This window comes from Microtus oregoni, unplaced genomic scaffold, assembly GCF_018167655.1.
Source record: "Microtus oregoni isolate MIOR12 unplaced genomic scaffold, Mior012 000070F_ref0000104, whole genome shotgun sequence".
NCBI lineage: Eukaryota > Metazoa > Chordata > Mammalia > Rodentia > Cricetidae > Microtus > Microtus oregoni.
In genome coordinates, this window is record NW_024543977.1 from 504,478 (window position 1) to 524,753 (window position 20,276).

General features: G+C 42.9%; 1 protein-coding gene across 1 annotated transcript in view; it reads left to right on the plus strand.

Annotated features, from left to right (window-relative positions):
- Armc3 (armadillo repeat containing 3) overlaps positions 1-20,276 on the plus strand; it is a 97,105-nt gene that overhangs the window by 54,188 nt on the left and 22,641 nt on the right. Inside the window, exon 11 of the mRNA XM_041641606.1 lies at positions 17,649-17,898. Within this exon, the coding sequence (XP_041497540.1) occupies positions 17,649-17,898 (250 nt within the window). The remainder of the gene's footprint in view (positions 1-17,648; positions 17,899-20,276) is intronic.

A 20,276-nucleotide genomic window follows, 5' to 3' on the forward strand; every position in this document is an offset into this window, starting at 1 on the left:
CAAGTAGTCCATCAGTAATGAGACAAAACTCTGCAATCTTAGCTGACTTGCCAGGCTTCACCTATGTGTAAATAGCTGAGCTGGAGACTGAGCCCAGGTCTGTCAGATACCAAAGGCCATGCTCCTTTCTCCACAGAAGGTGATACAGTCTTGCAAGAGAGGGATTTCCTGAACCCAGCTTTCAAAAATAAGAAAATCCTTTCCCTTCCATGCATCTCTCTTAGTATGCAAACTAACAACTATTTCTTATCCTTTTGTGTGTGTGATGTTCTGGCTAAAGTTCCCTTTCTAACTTGAAGCATGTCCTCCTTTTCCCCTCATAGAGCCTTTTTCTTGACCATTCTTCCTCTTTCTCTACTCCCATGTGAGCATTTTATAAATTGTTAGTGGAGTGACTAACTATGCCCTGTGAAAGCCGCCAACACCAAGGGCGCTCCTCTGTCAGAGGCAGTTGGCATGGCTTTTGGAGTCCGCGGCATCACTCTTTCCACCCAAGTGCTGGCTTTTAGGGTGCCTCTGACCCAGGAAGCAACAGTTTAAAGACAGCAGCTCTACCATTTCAGGAAGTTTTATCAGTGACATTAAAATCTCTCTGTCATATGCTTGGATCTACGTATTATCCGAAATGCTATTAACAGACCTCCAGAGTGTATGCCCTCCTCCAGAGTGTATGCCCGCCTTGATCTGAGTCTGGCCTCTGTGAGTTCACAGTTCTGCATAAACCCAAGGAGGTTGGAGGCAACTGGTCCTCTCAGGGACTTGTCTGCTACAACCAGATTCTCTCACCTCTCAGGAGTGTCCTTCATTCCTTCCACCTTTCCTTGTGTTTGGAAAGGCGTTCACGGGTGCTCTTTGAGAGAGATCTGTATAGTCTTTTGTTTTTTTTTTAATCTAAAAATAGTTTTGAAAGCAAATATTTTTAAGATTGATGTATTTATCATTTTAGATGTATGAGTGTTTTGCGTGCACGTATGTGTGCATAGCTACATTCATGACCTTCCAAGGTCAAAAGAGGGCTTTGGAGCTGATGGCTGTGGTGTGGGTGCTGGGGATCACACCACAGTCCTCTGTGAGAGTAACAAGTGCTCTCAACTGCTGAGCCAACTCCCCAGTCCTAAAATAAATAGTTTTTGGAGTGAGTCAGTCTTGGTATATTTGTGCCAGATGCTGAAAACTAGAATCAGAAAGATCTTATAGTCAACCCAAATCAGGGAAGCCAGCCAACTTGGAGATCCTTCTAGAATGCTAATAACTCGATGATTATAAAGTCAAATTCAATAGAAGTGACAGCAAATGTGATTGGTTATTTTTAATAGAAAATGTTTTCTCCGTTGACTGTGTTTAAACACCAGTTAGCGTAAACCTGGCTTTCCTGGGGTCCATAGAATTCTCTTTTTCAAAGCAAGCTATTTCACAGAGACTCTTCCAGCACGAGCCATTCCGCTGCTGGGGTGGCTGAGTTTGTTTTTCTAATTGCTTTCTGTGGCTCATTGTGAAGGAAGGGGCAAAGTCAGCGCTGAATCCAGGTGCATTTGAGAGCTGTTGGAACACTTACCCACTTACCCGTTTCCAACCTAATTAGTAACAAGGCCCTGGAGTCGCCATCACTGTGAGCGTGTCTTGATGAGTCCTGTCTCCTATGGGCACCTTTTGATGCGCCTAAAGTGAATTTCTAATTCTTTTTTAAGATAATAATTTTTACTTATTTTTGAAATACAGTGTATCCTGGTCATATCCACCACTACTCTCCCTATCCAATTATTCCCAGGATGGCACCCACACCCACACCTCCTTTTCCAGTTTTAACTGTCTTTCTGTCCCCTGAGCCACACTAGTGCTGCCACTACGGGAATGCGTGCAGGGTCATCCGCCGGGGCATGGACAACCTACCAAAGGCCACCCTCCCCCAAAGAAAAGTAACTGATTCTCTCTCTCCATCAGTCATGAACTGCTCCTCAGCTACCGCCTCAGAAGCCCCTTCTTCTTCCATGCTAGAATTCTTAATCAGCATAATTTTGTGCCAATAACCACAGCTCCTATGGGCTCGCTTGTGCAGCAGCGCTATCATACCCAGAGGACAGTGTTCCATGTTCTTCCCATTCTCCATGTCTTCCATGCTTTCTGTGCCCTCTTGTGAGATGCGTCCTGAGCCTCTGCTGGGGTAGGTATCTCAGCTAGGGCCTAGCACTCCGTTATCTATCCTCAAATTCGGGGCATCTTCTGGAGTTAGAGGCTTGTTTTGCAACCTGAGTGATGTATGGGTAAAATGATATTAATTCAATTAAATTAAATGATGCCAAACAAGAAAAAGAAAAGGAGAAGGAAAAGGGAGAAGAAAGAGGAGAGAGGAGGAGGAGGAAAGGGAGGAGGAGGAAAAGAAGAAATAGCCAGGAGAGCTATACTTGGCAGTGACTCTTTTTGTAAAAAGGATAAATGCTTTTTCATTCAAATTTTTATGATCTAAAAGTGGAATTTTATAAGCTATCTATAAATCAATTTTTCATCTAATATATTTGATCTCAGGCTACCATGTGTCTCATATCTCACATGAAAACACATTTACCTTTAGCAGTGATTTGTAGATGGGAGACTTTCTCAACAGCAAATACCAAGCCCATCCAGACCCCTTTGTGGAAGGTTTGAAACCCCTGAAGGGCTCCAGGACTGCTGGTCGATGGTCTCTGGGAATGTGGCTTCAGGGATGCTCAAGCTTTCTAGACCGGTCAGTCTTTCTTTCTTCACAGAATAACACTTTAAACAGTTTGCAATGAATTTAAATGGAAAGATCCTTTTTTTTTTAAAGACTTATTTATTTATTATGTGCACAACATTCTACTTGCATGTATGCTGCAGGCCAGAAGCCAATTACGGATGGTTGTGAGCCACCATGTGGTTGCTGAGAATTGAACTCAGGACCTTTGGAAGAGCAGGCAATGCTCTTAACCTCTGAGCCAATTCTAAATTGCTCCCATTCTCCCCTTGTGTTTACCAGGCTACTGAGGCCATGGTGGGTGGGGGTGGGGGTAGGGCCGGAAGGTGAAAGCCTAGTTGAATCAGAGACTGAACTTCTCAGAAGAACTGTTTTCCCTGAACCCTTAGGGGGCATGAAGACCATTCAGCCCCACTGAGTGCAGATTCTGGGGGAATGGTCTCCCAGGGTTTCCAGAGTTTCTCTGGGCCCTTTGTTGGAAGGCTGCATTCATTCATCTTCAGTTTCTGCTTGGACCTGTCTGGCTGACTCCTTAACTTCTTCCCTGCCAAAATTCCCTTGAAATCCCTGTCGTTCTGTGAATCAGAAGCCTGGGTGCCAAGTAACTAGCCTTATCCAATTTTATATGAAAGCCATAAAGGAGGGTGTGCTTCTCAGAGGCCCTGTCTAGCCCACCTGCCAAGTTCTCGTAAATGAGATTGTAGCTTACTTCAATAACACACTTACAAATTAAAACATTGTTGCAGAAAACAACCAAGAGTAAAATAGGCCATAAAATATGTTCTAGAAGTCCCTTCCAGTTCCAAGAGTATTTTTCCTGGAGCGTTTTGAACTCACAGTCCTCTTGCCTAGAATGTTTTTCTAGAAAGCAAAGTCACTGTTCAAATCCCCTTGGGAAAGCTTTCTACCACTGCTACCAGTGCAATCGAAACACTACTATCCACTGCCCACCCTCATTCACGTTCTGCCTCCCATCCTGTGTGGCTAGCCTATTAGCTTGATTGCTGTTTCTAGTGTCTCCCACTATCACTAGATCTGTGGAGGGGGCAGTCTTTCTCTCTTTATTCGTCAACACATCCCAAGTCTCTAGAACAGCATTGTCCCACACATGGGGTGGAGGTGGGAGGGGGGTGAGATTTAAAAAACAAAAATGAAAATGTCACCCAAAGTGAGAAATGGAAAGTTTAGTGTGATGGGGAAGTGGCAGTTGCGAAAACAGGTAAACTGAGGCTGCTGGAGGACCCTAAGAAGATGAAACCCACTGAAAAATATTTCTGGGTGGACCGGGAAGGGAGAGAAGTTCCAGTCGGGGCTGGGGAGGGTTGAAGAGTGATCCGTCTCCAGAAAATCCCACCAAGATCTCCAAACTGATATTTACCTCGGCAGTTGAACACTAAAGGAGTCATCTGCTGTCTCCGTCAGACTTGGGTCAAGTAAGCCTATGCTAACATCCAGACTTGGAGTAGGAGCGGCTCCTAATGAAGATGAAGATGGTGAGCTGGAAGAAATGGCTCCAGAGGATTACTGGAGAATATTGGAAGGGGGAGCCAGTGGCAGCCAGCCCCCAGTCCTTTAACAGAAGAGCCTGGGGTTTCTATACCAGAAGCTGTGGAAATGAAATACAGGAGGTCATCTTGGAAATGTCAACGAACAAGACAAGTCAGGGAGCGGCTTTGAAACTGGGATGTGATGGGCGTATAGTTAAAAAACCTTAAAAACAAACCAAGACAAAAGAATAATTTAAGACTGTATTTGAACTCCCTTTTTGTCTTCTCTTTTTGTAAGAGATTAAATGGAACACTACTAAAATATGGGAGTTTGAAACTAGAAGTAATCTTTGTTTTACATACAAATCCAAGGCATTTGTTTGTTTTGTAGTGTTTCGTGTGGTTTGTTTGCAAAGGGGACAGATGATAAAGAAAACATAGCTGATTTTTTTTTAAAAAAATCAGGATTTTAGACACAACTAATAGCACATTAAAAGGGGTCCCTTTAAAACTCTGGGTAGTTCCTCTCTGACTTCCCTCGTCTTTAACCAATCTGACTCCCAGGAACAGCCTTCTAGACAAAGTGGGTATTGTACTGAAAAGAAAACATTACTAGACTCTGGACAAAGAATACATTTAAGTAAAATTAAACTACACCCGCCCTCCTTTTCCTTATGGGCATCCTATACCTTGTATTGCATTGCCAAGAGAGAGTATGGACTTAGATTTTACACACACACACACACACACACACACACTCACTCACACACACGCGCATGCACGCACACAAGCACAATCTTCCCCACCAAATATTATGTGCAGTATTGAGTATTTGAAATAGAACACTTGGCTTGAATGGACTTTGTCTGCTTTCACGAGTCGTCTGAGAACATCATTTGCTAACCATAGGAAATCAGCGTTTTGAATGTACTTCTCCTGGTTTTTGTTCCTAGTTCCTGTGATTCCTCCAGAACTTGAGGCAAATTCTAAGGGAGGAGATTTAAAATCTAAGCTACCACCTAAAATCTAAATGTGCATACAGCGTTGTTTGGTTAGTTTTCATTTTTAAAAGGTTTGAGTGAAAACACACCCACACTCACACACCCACATGAGAAAGAGAGACAGGCAGATGGGAGGAGGCGAATATAGCATTGTATGAAGACAGAACTGGAAAGAGGCACTTCCTATGTCCTCCCTGGAGCAGTTGTTACTAACTTGTTAGATCCAACTTGAGCAGGACTCATGGCAAGATTTCTCACTAGTACAATTACACACTTTATTTGAAACATGCAAGCAGTGGTGTCTAAAGCACACTTTAATCCCTTAAATAGAAGGAAAGCAAACACATGTTCTTCTAGTCTCTTGCTGCATATAGTCTACAGATTTGTGTTGTAAAGCTTGTTTAGCAATTTTGGTTTAGTGTTGTATACTGGTGATTTTTAAAAGGGTGGCAGTTAAACACACGTTTAAAAACAGAGTCATAGTCAAAATAATCAGATGGGCATTGATTTACATAGACCTTTTTTCAAAATTTCAGTTTGACAAGATTCACTGGTATTAAAATACCAGTAAATACTAAAGTAAAGACATTTCTCTCTTCCTATATCGAGTTTTGGTTAATAACTCTTTTGGGTCAAGTAAAGAAGATGTAGTGACTATTTTAATAAGCAATAAAATGGGCTTAGTTTGCCTACATAAATGTAAGTTGTTTGTGTATCTTGATGTAATAAAATTATATAGAAACAAATTATGCTACGCACATTTTCGTTGTTTTACTTGAGAGTATTACCAACTGTTGACTTGTTCGTGGAGGCATTAAATGTGTGGATACGCACGCCTCATAGAAAATCAGTACCTGCTTAGAGAGCTCTTTACCACCAAACAAACCGAAGCAGCCCCCAAGGTTGTCATGTCCAGGGAAAGCATCACTTGGGTCCCAGAGGACACCCCAGGTCAATAGCGTCTTCCCTCCCCAAGCTTTCTGGTCTTGCCTTCAGTCCTTTATTTTCTGCGAATAAAGGTTAATGAGTGCGAAGCTACAAACAGAATCAAAGTCTTAGCTGAGAGTTAAAGGTGAGAACTGCCAGAGTCACCGGTGAAGAGGTGAAAGGAGCAAATAAAATAGGAGAAATGGAAACAAGCCCAGCTAGAAGAGAGGACGGAAACGGAGCTGAAGCAGCAGTGGGAACAGGTAGCCCCTGGTTCACTCGGCACAGCTGCCTTTCTTGGCGTGCTGCTAATCTACTTGACAGTCCTCTGTGTGTAATGATTTTTGGAAATGAGAAGCTATTAATTTTTGGACATAGGAAATATCTTCAGTTGAATTTCATGTTTTATTTACTCTGTACTTTTCTACGCAATTAATCATTTCAATTTTTTAAATAATTTATCCAAGTGCAGACAGAATGATTTGTGGTTGATGTCCTTCTGAGTGGCTGGTTCTATATGTAATGAGGATATTTTAAACAATTTATAACGTCACTGCCATCTGTTGGATCCCATCAGAAGTAGAGTTTTCGGAGTTGCCCTGAGAACAGAAAGGATTTGGTACCCTTCATTTCCGTTTGCACTGCTAACTAAATTTACCCCTTTGATAAACCATGGAGATTTGAAAGTAAGTATAAATGTTGGTTGGGCATCTTAAAGTGATACCATTTTATTAAAAATATTAGCAAATAGCAGTGAATGAATATAGAAAGCAATAACTACAATCACTTTAATACCTAAGAGATGAAAACTGATAATCAAGGCTTGACTCTTCACAGACAACACACTTCAACCACACTTACCTTGATTCTTCATAGACACCCCACCTTTTCTCCTTAAAGAGAATTTTAAAGGAGTTTTTAACCCCTTCGTCCCCATCCTCCTGTGAAAATTTCAGCTTCTTGTACAGCTTCTCCACTGTCCACACGAGCAGCAACTCCAGAAATTCTGAACTGCAGCATCTAGACTAGTCACTTAAAAAAATAATACATTGATTAGATGTCAGGCCAGCTCCAGCCTTGGAAACAGCAGAGGCAAGCTCGTCTCTGCGGGGAGCTCTGCTTTTGTGTGAGCTCTGGCAGGGACACAGGAGCTGGTGATGGGTAAGGCAGGGATAGAGTGACCACATTTCATGGATGTAGCTGAGAGAGTGCTTTGTTAACATTCAGACAGTTTCAGCTGTCTATCCATGTCAGGATGAATGGCTGGTCGTTTTGTAGTATCGGCTTAAAATTTCTTTTGACTAATACAGAAATAAAGAAAAAAATCTTAAATTTAAATAAAGCTGGGGGAAGACAGGCAACACCACTTTAATGCTCATGAAGATTATTTGCTATCTTGTCTAAGAGAACGATATAATATGTGGAGAAAAATATTTAGATGCATCCCCGGGATAGTCTTTTCATATACTATTGAAAAAGTCAGTACCTCATCAATATGTCTCAAGACAAGCCAGGACTCACTTAGTGACCATGCGATGTGACAGTCCTGTCATATAGTCAGGGACGGGCTAAGCTGAAGCAGGAATTATCTCTGGCCGAAAGGGTGTATGTGTGTAAGGTTAAAAAATTATTACCCAATTAAATAAAGCTGGAGGTGGACGTTAATATAATATGCTGTGTTTATTTATTTTACCGTTTCTTTGTTATGTCTTTAACTTGTAGATGTGGGACTGGTTATCCTTAGAGCAGCCAATATTTTATTGTAGAATGATGGCTGTAACAGAGCGAGCAATGACCGGTTTTTTTGAAGACAAGAATGCAACAAAACACGTCTGTTAAAGTGGCCACATGCCACGCCTTCCCTTCTCCCTCGGCATCCCTTGCAGGCAGGGACGCTGCGTTTGTGTGCTGTCGTCCTTTGAGAATTGCCACTAGACCCACTTCTCCGCAACACTCAGATTCACTTAGGATAAGTAATCTCGGGACTCAAAACACTTAAAGAAACATTGGCCATCGAAATGACCCATGAAAGGCGCAAACTCAGCGCATAGGTTTGATGTGTGGGTCGGACCTAGAGCCCAAGCTGCGCAGTTATTGTCTTTGTCGCGTAGCGTTCTGAAGAAATAGGTTTTCTGTGTGATTTCCCTTCACCCACAGCGCCAGGAACCGCGTCTTCCTACTGCCCCCTAGTGGCGACTCAGGAGGAAGTTGGGGGAGGGGCAAAAATGGATCGCTCGCTCTGTGTTTTAATGAAACCCACACTAATTTAATTTGAAACACTCTGGTGAGTCTAAAATAATATTTTTGGAACATTATTAAAAGATTGTGATCTGGAAAGCATTTCATTGTGATAGTATTTTACTGCTAACTACATGGCTAGCAGATGTTTGTGTCTGTCTTTGTCCCTTTCTGAGGTGCAATCATTTCAAAATGTTTTGACACTTTTTTTTTTTCTAGCGGTGACTGAATTTCTGTCATGCTGTGTTATCACGGGGACAAACGCAGCACGTTTGAGCAATAGACACTAATGAATACCATTGTAATAGAAAAGATTATTTAAAAATTTTGTGTAAATTTGTTGTAAAATTCTAGAAGCTTGGCAGTCTCCCAATATAAGTGACATGTGACACAAATTGAGCTGGTTTAGGAGGGTTGGTTTTTGTTTGGAGAACTTTTTTAAAATTAATGATGATATTTCAAAGAGCTTGGTAATTTAGAAATCCTTTAAGAGCCCCCACGATTGGACAGTAGGTAAAGACACTTGTCACTAAGCCCCCATATCCTGAGTTCAGTGCCCAGGTCTGACCTAGTGGAAGCAGAGATAAGATGCTCAAGGGTTGCCCTCTGACCTGCACACGCATGCCATGGCGCAGACATGTTTATGATAAATAAAGTAAAAAATGCTTTGTATTTAAGTGATAAAACAGAAAAAATCTTCATGGTATGCTTATGAATTAATTATTCCTGTATTCCTTTTGTCCAAGTTTACCGAGTGGCTGTTTCTCTGGTAGACCCTTAGCTCCCTATTCCTGTCCACATGGTAGAATCTTGTCATTACTTTGCTTATATAGGCTGGGGAAAAGTCATACTGAAGTTAAAAGTACCAAGACTGAAAAACTCAGTTTTCAATAAAACCGCTGTGTTCCCCCCACATGCTTTGCGTCGGCGGATGCTTGCCAGACCTTGACAAACAATTTGAATTTGATTAGCTACCAGTTTTGTGAGGCTCAATGAATCTCATAAAATGTTCAATTAGAAAATTATCCGCGCTGCTTTTATTACCTGCAGAGCAGGGCTGATATTTGCATAACATTTTAAAGTTGCTGGTACTCTCTGGTTTCCGGCATTACTGACTTACACAGAAAATTATCAAACAGATTGGATAGGCTTAGATTATTTCTCTTTTAATTTGAATCCTATTTAAAGCTATACGTTAGCTTGTAGTCACCCTTGACTTTTCATATTAATAATTCCCCATGGTTTTTCTCCACTCGGAAATAGTCCCTTACCGCTGATTAACTGTCCCTCTGTGGAAAAGCTCTGGTCTGATCTTGAAGAAGCAGCCTCTTTTCTAGTCCCGCAGATGTATTTTGGCTGGCTGAAAAGTTGTCTGAATAATGAAGGTTTCGTTGTCACATACAAGGGCTGAAATGTGGTCTTATTTTCCCGTGATCTACAAAAATCCGCCTGCCAGTGGCTAATGGATATTCTGCTGCTGTTGGGAGCTGACAGTCATGGGCAGGTGTTTAGCCAAGTACCCCAGTGGAGTGTATCTTTGGATCTGACAGCAGTCGTATGTGTGAAGGACTGTCCTTGTCACTGTCATGTGTTCATGAGAGAGTAGAGGCACGGCACTTCCCTGGGTTACCCCAGGTAGTGGGCAGGACACTTGCACGGAGACCACAGTCTGCCGGTCTTCCCTGGAGCCACGGTCCTTCTCCCCACTCTGGCAGCTTGTCTCCACGGTGTCTCCACCGTGATTGTAATGCTTGAAACACTGATATCAGTCTGTGGCTGGGCGGGTGTGGGAGGCTCTTGTCCTTTATGCAGAATTCAGTCTGCGTCTCCAGTCCCTTTCTTTCCTTTCTCTTTGCTCCCCCTCCATCTATCTTTCTCCCCAGACTCCTTTGCTTCCCTCCCTCCTTCTCTCTCTCTCTCTCTCTCTCTCTCTCTCTCTTCTCTCCCCCCCCCCATCTTCTCTGCCTCTCCTCCTCTCTCATTCCTTGAACAACATCAAAGTGAAGCAAGCAGACTCCACATTTGCTTTTCTTGGAGAGGGAGGCCAGTCACAGAAAATATTGTCTTCTGAAAAGATTGTAATGCTTGAAACACTGATATCTGGACAGGATGGCGTGTGGCTGTGATCCCAGCACCGGGAGGTGGGGAGGGGGTATTGGGAGCGTAAGGTCTTCTTTGACTACATAGTGAGCTGAAGTGACCTGGTCTATAGGAAACAAGGCTTCAAGCAAGCGAACAGATGAACACTTTCTGTCCATCTGGATTGGTTCTTCCTCAGCTAGAAAATAATAGCTGGACTGTAGATTGCGCACTGGTTTGGACCTCTGAACCACTCGGTTTGGCAGGTATTCCGTCTCTTCCAATAGTCTCTTCTCTGCAGAAATGTCTTCCAATAGGGTCTTGAGGGGCTGCCCCTCTCTATGACGTGTTGTCATTTATCCATGCACCTTTGATCTTAGGATGGATTCTTTCATGATCACATCCCTGCTTTCTCCCAGTGCTTTCTGTGTAAGGTGTTGCTCCAGCCATAGAGATACGGTAGGAATGGAGTCAAAGGTCCTGGGGACCTGCATTCCTTGAGCTTGCCTCTGGGAGATGTCAGCACAAAACTATTATATTTTAATTTTGAGAGCATGGCAAGTAGCCCAGGCTATCCCAATCGTACTATGTTAGCCTCCCAAGTGCCAGGATTGCAAGCGAGCATTAGCACAGCAGTTGTCTTAAAAGACTAATTTCCAACTGTAGCTGAAGCAAAACATCATGTGTCATAAAGAGAAACACGACTCTGTGGTCTTAAGAGGGGTCCCAGGGACCTGCATGGAGCTAACTAACCAAGGAAGAGGACATAGCTCAGTGCTGCGGATTTGCATTTTTTTTCAGTCATGTTAGAATATCCAGTGTCCTTATTAAGAAAAGAAAATGATATCTTTAATTACCATGGGATGCTATTCCATGTCATTTACTGATATTACAAACCAATTTCCAGAGGAAGCAGAAACACTTGATAACTGCAAAACCATTTATTCTGAGCAGCCAAACACCTTGGCCATCATTCCTATTTTATTAGGAGCTGAGGCAGCCACGTGAAATGAAGAAGTTGTTCTCTCCTGTGGCGGGTAGCTAATTACTGCAGAGCCGCCCGGCTTTTGAGAGGGCAGCGGACTTGTAGGGAAGTGAAGAATTGTGATCGACTAGATAGGTCAATAAATACCCCTCGTCACTGTGTGTAAGAAAATGACATTTGATTCCCTTGGACTTTGATCGACTGCCTCCAGATCTGTAACAAAAACAATTTGGGATGTCTGTGGACGTGCTGGGCTAGCACACTTGATTGCATAGCTCCTCATAGAACTATGTGAAGAACTTGTAAACATAGTTCTTCATAGATTGCATGGAAACCTTAATGTCAGAGAAGCTGTAAGAAAAGAACATTCTTGAAGCCTCAGAGCAACAGCCAAGGCAGATCATTACCATACAAACAGTTTTCATTCCCATATTTCTGAGTATTTTATTGCATCTGTATTTGTGGCTAGCGTTTACCTTATAATAATCATCTTCTACTTTAAAATCTTTCATTTTAAGCATATGTCTGCAATTGTGATTTCCCCCTTTAGAGCCAAGGGTTCTTTAAACATTATTTAAAAGAAGAACTCTTCTGGGCTGGTTTTGTCAGCCTTGGTATGCAGCTGCAGTTTGGGTGTGTGTGCTGGCATTCTGAAGCTGAGGGCGACCACCAGGTGATCTCTGTTCTCAACTCTGAAACAGTGTATCACACTTTCTGTCTTTTGGTTTCAAGCTTCGCCTTCAGCAGCTGAGCCATCTCTCCAGCCCAACACCACAGTTTTTGGATCATTAAAAGCCATGAGGAACAGAAAGAGAGAGTCAGGACTTCTGCCCTCTGTATTCTAGCTCTGGCTGTGGTAACCAGGAGATGTCCCACTGCCTACTGGTCAGTGGGTCCTGGGCTTTACCTGCACAGGTCTCCTGTCAGCTGGCATAGCTACAGGTGTCCTCCTAAGCCATGCAGAGTGTGCCACTGAAGCCTGGCTGTGCCAATATGTCCTCCTTGGTGCGACAAAACTCGAAGACATATGAAAAGTCATGCTGATGCGAATGGTTGTAATCGCTGTTAACAAACAAGGTTCTTATTGCCAACATTACCATCTGTTCTTCCAGGTTCCACATTTTACCCTGTATGTGGGCTCTGTTAAACAGATTTCCAGAGTGCCCAAGGTCACCCTTGATTCATGTAACCAGTCATTACAGATCTGTTGAACACGACTCTCAAACCAGCAGAAAGATCCAATTCCAGAACCAATGGTGCAGCTTTGTGGCACACTCAGAATCATTGCAAAAACAGGGACTCCTCAGGTATAAGGAACGAGCAGCTTCCTAAGATATGCTTTGTTTAAAGTGTAAAAGTCCATTACTGAACCTCATCTAAAAGCTGTCTCAATAAAAGAGCACTGTGGTGAGGATTGGATGGACTGACCTCCATCAAGGTCAACCTAGACAAAGAAAGTGGACATTGCCCATTGTTAGCTCCCTCTTTGTCCTTTCTCAACACACCCAAAAGTTTTCTTCACTACCCTGAGTTAATCCAAAGCGTAAAAAAATAGTTTGGTCTCCCCAAAACTGGAGATACAAATCAAATAAGGGGCAAACCGGCTCTAAGAAGTCTGTAGTAGACAGTAGGCCCAGCTGGGAAGGGGGTAATTGAGAAAGAGGTCACACCAGGACAGCACAGAGCAGCTGAACTGCTATCAGAGGAGATGCAGTTCTTCAGGCAGAATGCAGGAGGGATTGGGGAAGGGTGTTTAGGGCAAAGGGAACGTTGGTGTGAGCAAATACTGGGAAAAAGCATTGCAAGCCAGCAGTTGATGCCATGGGTATAATGGAATTTTTTCCTTAGTGAAATCTAGTAGCCATTTTTTGGAGGGTGGGCTTGTTGTTTTTGGCTGTTGTTTTGTTTGGATATTTGTTTGTTTGTTTTTTATTTGATTGCTTTGGGAACTGCAGTGAAAATCTGCTGAATTCCTTGAAAAATGCTGTGAAATAATTATATTTTGCTGTGTTGGATTGTGAATGTTTGTGACAAAACATAGTTTTCTGAACAAAAAGAAATGCATACATTTAATAAAGGTTCAAGTTCAAGTTTTAAAAAAGAACTGAGGCATCTAGAAACCCTTTCTTGAAGAAAAGCCACTTGTGCCAAACTGAAAAGGGATTACCCAAAAGAGAAGGATGCCAGAAGTGGGAAGTGTGCTGAGGGGACACCCAGCAGCAGGAACAGGGGAGGAGTGAGCTCGGAGCAACAGAGGGAGACAGAGACAGGTGTCCAGAGCTTTGGAAACTGTGTGGTGATCGGGGATTTATTCTGGCAATGAGAAACCGGGAAAGTCTGGGGTAGGCAGTATGATTATAATTTAAAATCCTTGCATTAGCAGTAAGATAGAGAAATGGTTGAAAAAGTGTGAGACACACTAGGACTTACTGATTGATGTTTCCTGTGTCGTGATGGGTTTATAATTCCGTAAATCCATTGAAAACTTAAATTAAACCCAAATGCCGTTTATACCCCTAATCTACCTGACATCATAGCCTCATGATACAGCACGCTGTAGAGTAGGGAGGAGGTGGGCAGGGAAGGGAAGGAATGGATTATGGCATATGTTGATATATTGCCAACCTGGCAAGAATGTTCCAATTGAAAACCTGTAGTATGAATTTGATTGAATATCTGGAACTTCTGAAAAATCCCAACTTAAAGTGTAAGTCAAGGATGATTTGAATGCGTGGACCTTCTTTCTGTAGTGGTGCTAATCCACATGAGAGGGGGTCAGGTTGGATTTAGCAGGAGAATGAAGAAAGGAAGGGGTGGAGGTGAGAAATTGCGGCAGTGGGCAGTATAGGCAGGGCCTGGTTGGGGTGAACACACTGAGCGTGAGACTGCACCTTGGCTCTTCACACAAACACACAGATGTTTTTATTCATCTCCATATTTGTTGTTAACTTGTTTTCTTTTAAATTTACACTTAAACTCATTTGAGTAAACTCCAACTGGATGGCAATGAATGATAGTAAATATCAGAAAATATTTCCCAACTATTGCAGTGACATATGGCCCTGTAATTTCAGATCCCCTAATCCAGCAGTGTGACTTCCGTCTCTCTCACTCGGGTAATGCTGTTATTAAAGAAGCTGAAACATGGTTTTAAAATACGACAGCCTTTGGTCTCTGGATGTCCACATGAGAAACAGGAAAAAGCAAAACAATATCATGAGTTTGAAAGAAATACGATGAATATAATTTTTTAATATACAAATGCTGCATTTTATTTTTATCCCTGTAATTTGTTTTTAGACAACAAGGGTTTGGTGTCCTGCTACAAACTCATTTTAGTGATTGTTTCTAGAGTTACACAGAAGATAAACTAGAGGCAGAGGGTGGAGGTCCACTGTGTACCTTTCTTCCCAGGGACGAGAGCTTACTTTATCTCTGGGAGGCTGTTCTGCTCAGGGCAGGAAAAGTTATCTTCCTCTGTGCACCAGGAACTTGGAATTTTTAAGCAGCTATGCTTTTATGGACTTCTTTTATTGTCTTCATAAAGAGCATGGAAAGAGCAGAAGGCAGCTGTCTACTAACCAAGGCAAAGCACGTCTTTACCATAAAATGCCAACTCCGAGCACAAGGACCAAGAACTCAGGATTCCTTATGGAAATCCTCAGTCTTGACCTGCTATTTCTTAGTTTCATTCTTGTTCCTCTTGCTTCTGCTCATCCTCTTCCTTTTCTTCCTCTTCTTTCCTTCTTCTTCCCTTTCCTCTTCTTCTTTCGAAATATAAGCTTAGTCTTTTATATTATTTTTATTTCATTTGATTTTTTGTGTTTGGTGTTTTGCCTGCTTGTGTTTCTGTGTACCACTTGAATGTCTGGTTCTCGGAGACTAGAAGAGGACATTCAGTCTCCTGGAATTGGAGTTACAGGTGGTTTTGAGCCATTGAACCAAGTCCTTTGCAAGTAACTAGTAAGCAAGTAGTAAGTGTTCCTAAGTACTAAGCTGTCTCTCCAACCCCCACCCCCATTTCTTAGGTTCTTGTTATCATGAGAAACTAACTAACTAAATAACTAACCAACTAACCAACTAAATAAATAAATAAATAAAATTATATGTGCTCTTTTAATTTTCCAAGAATAAAAATCCCTACAACTTGACAAAGGAATCTTGTGTCTTAGGCAAGGTATACTTGTAGTGGCTATAGATTTGAAACATTTGACATGAGGAGCTGGGTTGCAAGTGTCAAAAAATTACTCAAAAGAAGAGGAGTTTTGAAAAGATTTCAGCGTTTGTCAACTAGAAAAATTACACTGAACTTGAACTTCCAGGGGTTGGGAGGTAGTTTTGTGGGAAAGCGTGAGTTCTATTCCTGGCATGTGCACACAGAGACACACACGCTACAGAAAGTTTCTTAAAATTCAGTATGTGAACTCTAAAAATTACATCAGCAAAAAACAAAAAATTCCTGATAAATGTGTAAGTCCTAATTTATTCTTATTGCTTGGTTTTCAGCTCTTAAACTAAGATAAGTGTAAAATCTTCCTTATTTATAAAAACAAATGATCACTTAAGAATTATCCCAAGAAAATGAAACTAAACATTGACTCCCCAGCTACTATGCTCCGATGTGGGGCTTTCCAGCATGTTTATACAAGTCAATTTTGTTGACATCTTTCTAAAGAATGGAAGATGTCATAGGAAGGGTCAACTGTATCCTAAGAGCAAGCAGCAACATGGAAATGAAACTGGGTATCACCTTCTCCTTGAGGGCAACAAGTATGTTGGAGGGACGGGCCTAATTAGTCAAAGATGCAGGCAAGCGGACCTGCAGACCTGCGAGTCAAGCCTGCCAGCCCATCATTAACCGGGCTTTGTTCTCTCTCCATCTGAACTCCTTTACACGGTCATCACCGCCTGCTCTCCCCAGAGACCATTGGGCTCCCTACTCAGATTTCACTTGTCATCTGCTCTGTGATGGACAGGACAATTGTCATAACTTTTGTCTTTGAGGACAGGTCATCCCTCTTAGTAAACAAATCTAGATGATGTTACCAAATCAAGTGCACGGGGACACTGGTGGCTAAATTAGACAAATTTACTTTTTTCTTCAGTTTTTCTACTATCCTAAAGGAAAAAGAAGACTTCCAATATAAGTTCAGGGTGTTCAAATTTGAGATGTTTGTTATTGAATGTATGGGATGATGTTGTTTCGTTGTCTCAGTGACTTCTACTAATATGATTTAGGTGAATAGTTGTTGCTAACGTGATTTTGTGTTAGTGGAATTAAACCTAGAGCCACGAATGTGCTAGGTAAGCACTCTATCAGGAAGCTACTTTTCCTGACCCCTTTGCCTGTTTTCCTTTTTCCTTTGAGACTGGCTCATCAGGTAGCCAAGGATAAATTTGAACTCACTTCATATTCCAGACAGGCCTTGAACTCCTTGCTGTCCCCATAACTGTGATAACAGCCCTGGCAGGTTTGCCTCTGTGGGTCCTTTAGGGCCAGTGTGCTCCTTAAATCTTATTGCCTGGGTTATTTTTCAGGCACTTAACACAGTGCAGCCCCTCCTATTGAATATTTTTATCTGTAACCATCACAAACATGTCCTGGTCAAAATGCATGACTCCTTTGTCAAGTATGAGGAGTTGCCGTTCATCAGCTGTGGGGAAGTGAAGGCAGAACCTGAAGTCGCCCGTCAGGTCATAGCCACAGTCGAGGGCAGACAGCTATGAGTTAGACATGGGTGTTAGTGCTCAGCTGGCTTTCCACACTGGTACAGTTCAGAATCCCAGGCCTGGGAAATGGTGCCACCCATAGTGATGAAGTTTTTTCAACCCTATTATCAGAATCAGGATGACCCCCCCCCAAAAAAAATGCCCCAAAGACATGCAACCAAATCAGGATGACACCTCACTGAAACTCTTCCCAGGTGACTCCCAGTTTTCATCTTCACTGAAGAAAATAAGCGAACAAACACCTAGGATTTAAGAGACCTGAAAGGTTTTAGTCATGTATTTTTCTGCAACCCAAAGAAATGATGATTTGATTTCATTAATTTCCTCAGAAAGCACTTACATCACTAGCACCCCATTCTGGGTTCAGTGCACAACAAACCATCCTGTCTCTAAAATCTTCTCCGGGCTTGTTGGAGTGAACTCGGTTACAAACTCCTGGGTTACTGTCTTGAACTGATAGAATGGCAATCCTTTCTCCCTGCTGTGCACAGTGCGGCTGCAGAAGCCGACGCCATCGACCCACTGATAAACATCCTGTCGAGCAAGCGGGACGGAGCCATCGCCAATGCTGCCACCGTGCTGACCAACATGGCCATCCAGGAACCTCTGCGCTCGATCATCCAGAGCCATGAAGTGATGCGCGCGCTGCTGGGCCCGCTGCATTCCACGAACACAGTGGTGCAGAGCAGGGCGGCGCTCACCGTGGCCGCCACTGCCTGTGATATGGAGGCCCGCAATGAGGTGAGGCTGAACCGGCACGTGGCTTGGAGTCATTCCATCTGCTCAGACCACTACCTAATCCTCTCTACCTGCTCTCATTCCTGTTGGCACCGTTTCTTCCTACCCATCTAGGGGGGCATCCAGCTGGCCTCTGGGTATTTATTTTCCTACCACCCAGTGCCAGCACTGTGTTGGACGGTGGCGATCTGGTGAGAAGCGACAGGGCTGTGGCCATGCTATCCCGCACTTGCAGAGGCTTTGTTTTGCCTGGGACACTGTAGAAGATTCTTTCCTGCCTTCCCTCCCCATACTGGCCCTTTAGCCTGTGACCCTCCTTACACCATTGCAAAGTCACAGAAGGTAAGAATGATCATTATATACAAAAACCCTGTGTGACTCACAACTGCTGCCCAACGGCCCAAGCAACAGCTTTTCCTAGAATATCACAATACAGATATACCCGCTGTCTGCAAGCCCATGTGAATGTGCGCTCTTATTTTACCTCCTTCGTTTCTCTGCATGGAAAGGTGGTCTGCCCTTTTATCTACCTGGTAAATTCCTCTTCCCATTCAAAACCAGCTCTACCACCTTTACCAGTTTTTTTTTCCAGCCCTTCAGTTTGGCTGGGCCGTTCCCCACCCCCTGTCTCTCCTTGTCTTCCTACTCCACATTTTATGCTTCTTAAAGGAAAAATTATAAACTCCTTCAAGCTTTGGGGAAAGGAATGGAATTTTCTGACCATTGTCCAAGTAATTACTATATACATGATACATAATGTTTATTTATGTATTATTTATCTTCAGGATCTCACTACATAACCAGAGCTAGCCTCTGGCCTGGAGCTCACCACCCTTCCCCCTCTACCCTATGAGAGCTGGAACTATAGATGTGGGCCTCCACACCTGACTTTCATAATGCCTCTTTAATGAATAGAGGTTAAATGAATGAGAAAATAAATGGATGGAGGAATTAATAAGTTAGCTCTCTGCCAAAAAACACACATTAGATTTCTATCTTGCTTTATACCCAGAAATAAATATGGTCAGAAAATTGGCTTCCTAAGCATGCCATGCTTCAAATGCTCCAGTGAGTTCTGTGCGGTGATGCATGGATGCTCCAGTGAGTTTTGTGTGGTGTTACATGGATGCTCCAGTGAGTTCTGTGCAATGTTGCATGGAAGCACCATTGAGGTCTGTGTGGTGTTGCACGGATGTACCAGTGAGTTCTGTGTGGTGTTGCATGGAAACACGAATGAGTTCTGTGCAGTGTTGCATGGATGCTCCAGTGAGTTCTGTGTGACAATATATGGATGCTCCAGTGAGTTCTGTGCAGTGATGCATGGATGCACCATTGAGTTCTGTGTGGTGTTGCATGGATGCACCAGTGAGTTCTGTGCAGTGATGCATGGATGCACCAGTGAGTTCTGTGTGACAATACATGGATGCACCAGTGAGTTCTGTCCAGTGATGCATGGATGCTCCAGTGTGTTCTGTGTGGTATTGCATGGTTGCACCAGGGATTTCTGTGTGACGATGCATGGATGCACCAGTGAGTTCTCTGTGGTGTTGCATAGATGCACCAGTGAGTTCTATGCAGTGATGCATGGATGCTCTAGTGAGTTCTGTGTGGTGTTGCATGGATGCTCCAGTTAGTTCTGTGTGATGACACATGAATGCACCAGTGAGTTCTGTGCAGTGTTGCATGGATGCACCAGTGAGTTCTGTGCAGTGATGCACAGATGCTCTAGTGAGTTCTGTGTGGTGATGCATGGATGCACCAGTGAGTTCTGTGTGACGATGCATGGATGCTCCTATGAGTTCTGTGGGTGATGCATGGATGCACCAGTGAGTTCTGTGTGGTGATGCATGGATGCACTGGAGTCCCTGTGTTGAACTTGAGAATGCTTGAATGTGGATCATTGCTTCATGGGCTCTTGACTTTGAGTACTTCCTTTAATACTGTTTTCTGGAATGTTTTTTTTTCTCTACACTTAGAAAGTGTAGGATTGCATCTCAGACACAAGACAAACACACTTTCAGATCTTTCTTTTCCTACTTGGAATTTCATCCCTCGAAATTATTTAGTGACATAAGTGACATAGCTCCAGCCAGCTTTCTTACTCTTTCCCTTCTCTAGTCCCCAAAGAAACAACTCTTTTATGGCAAAAATCACAAAACACAAGCGCTTTTCTGCTAACTGTTCCATCACAGCTTTGGCTATGCTGTTGACCTGGACTGTGATGTGCTGTGGGTAGTGTTTGCCTGCTTAGAGAAACTCTAAGTGAACTCTGGCCACAGTATGTGTGTGTGTGTGTGTGTATGTGTGTGTGTGTGTGTGTGTGTGTGTCTGTGTGTCTGTGTGTCTGTGTGCATACACGTGTGTGTGTGTTACTTTCCTAG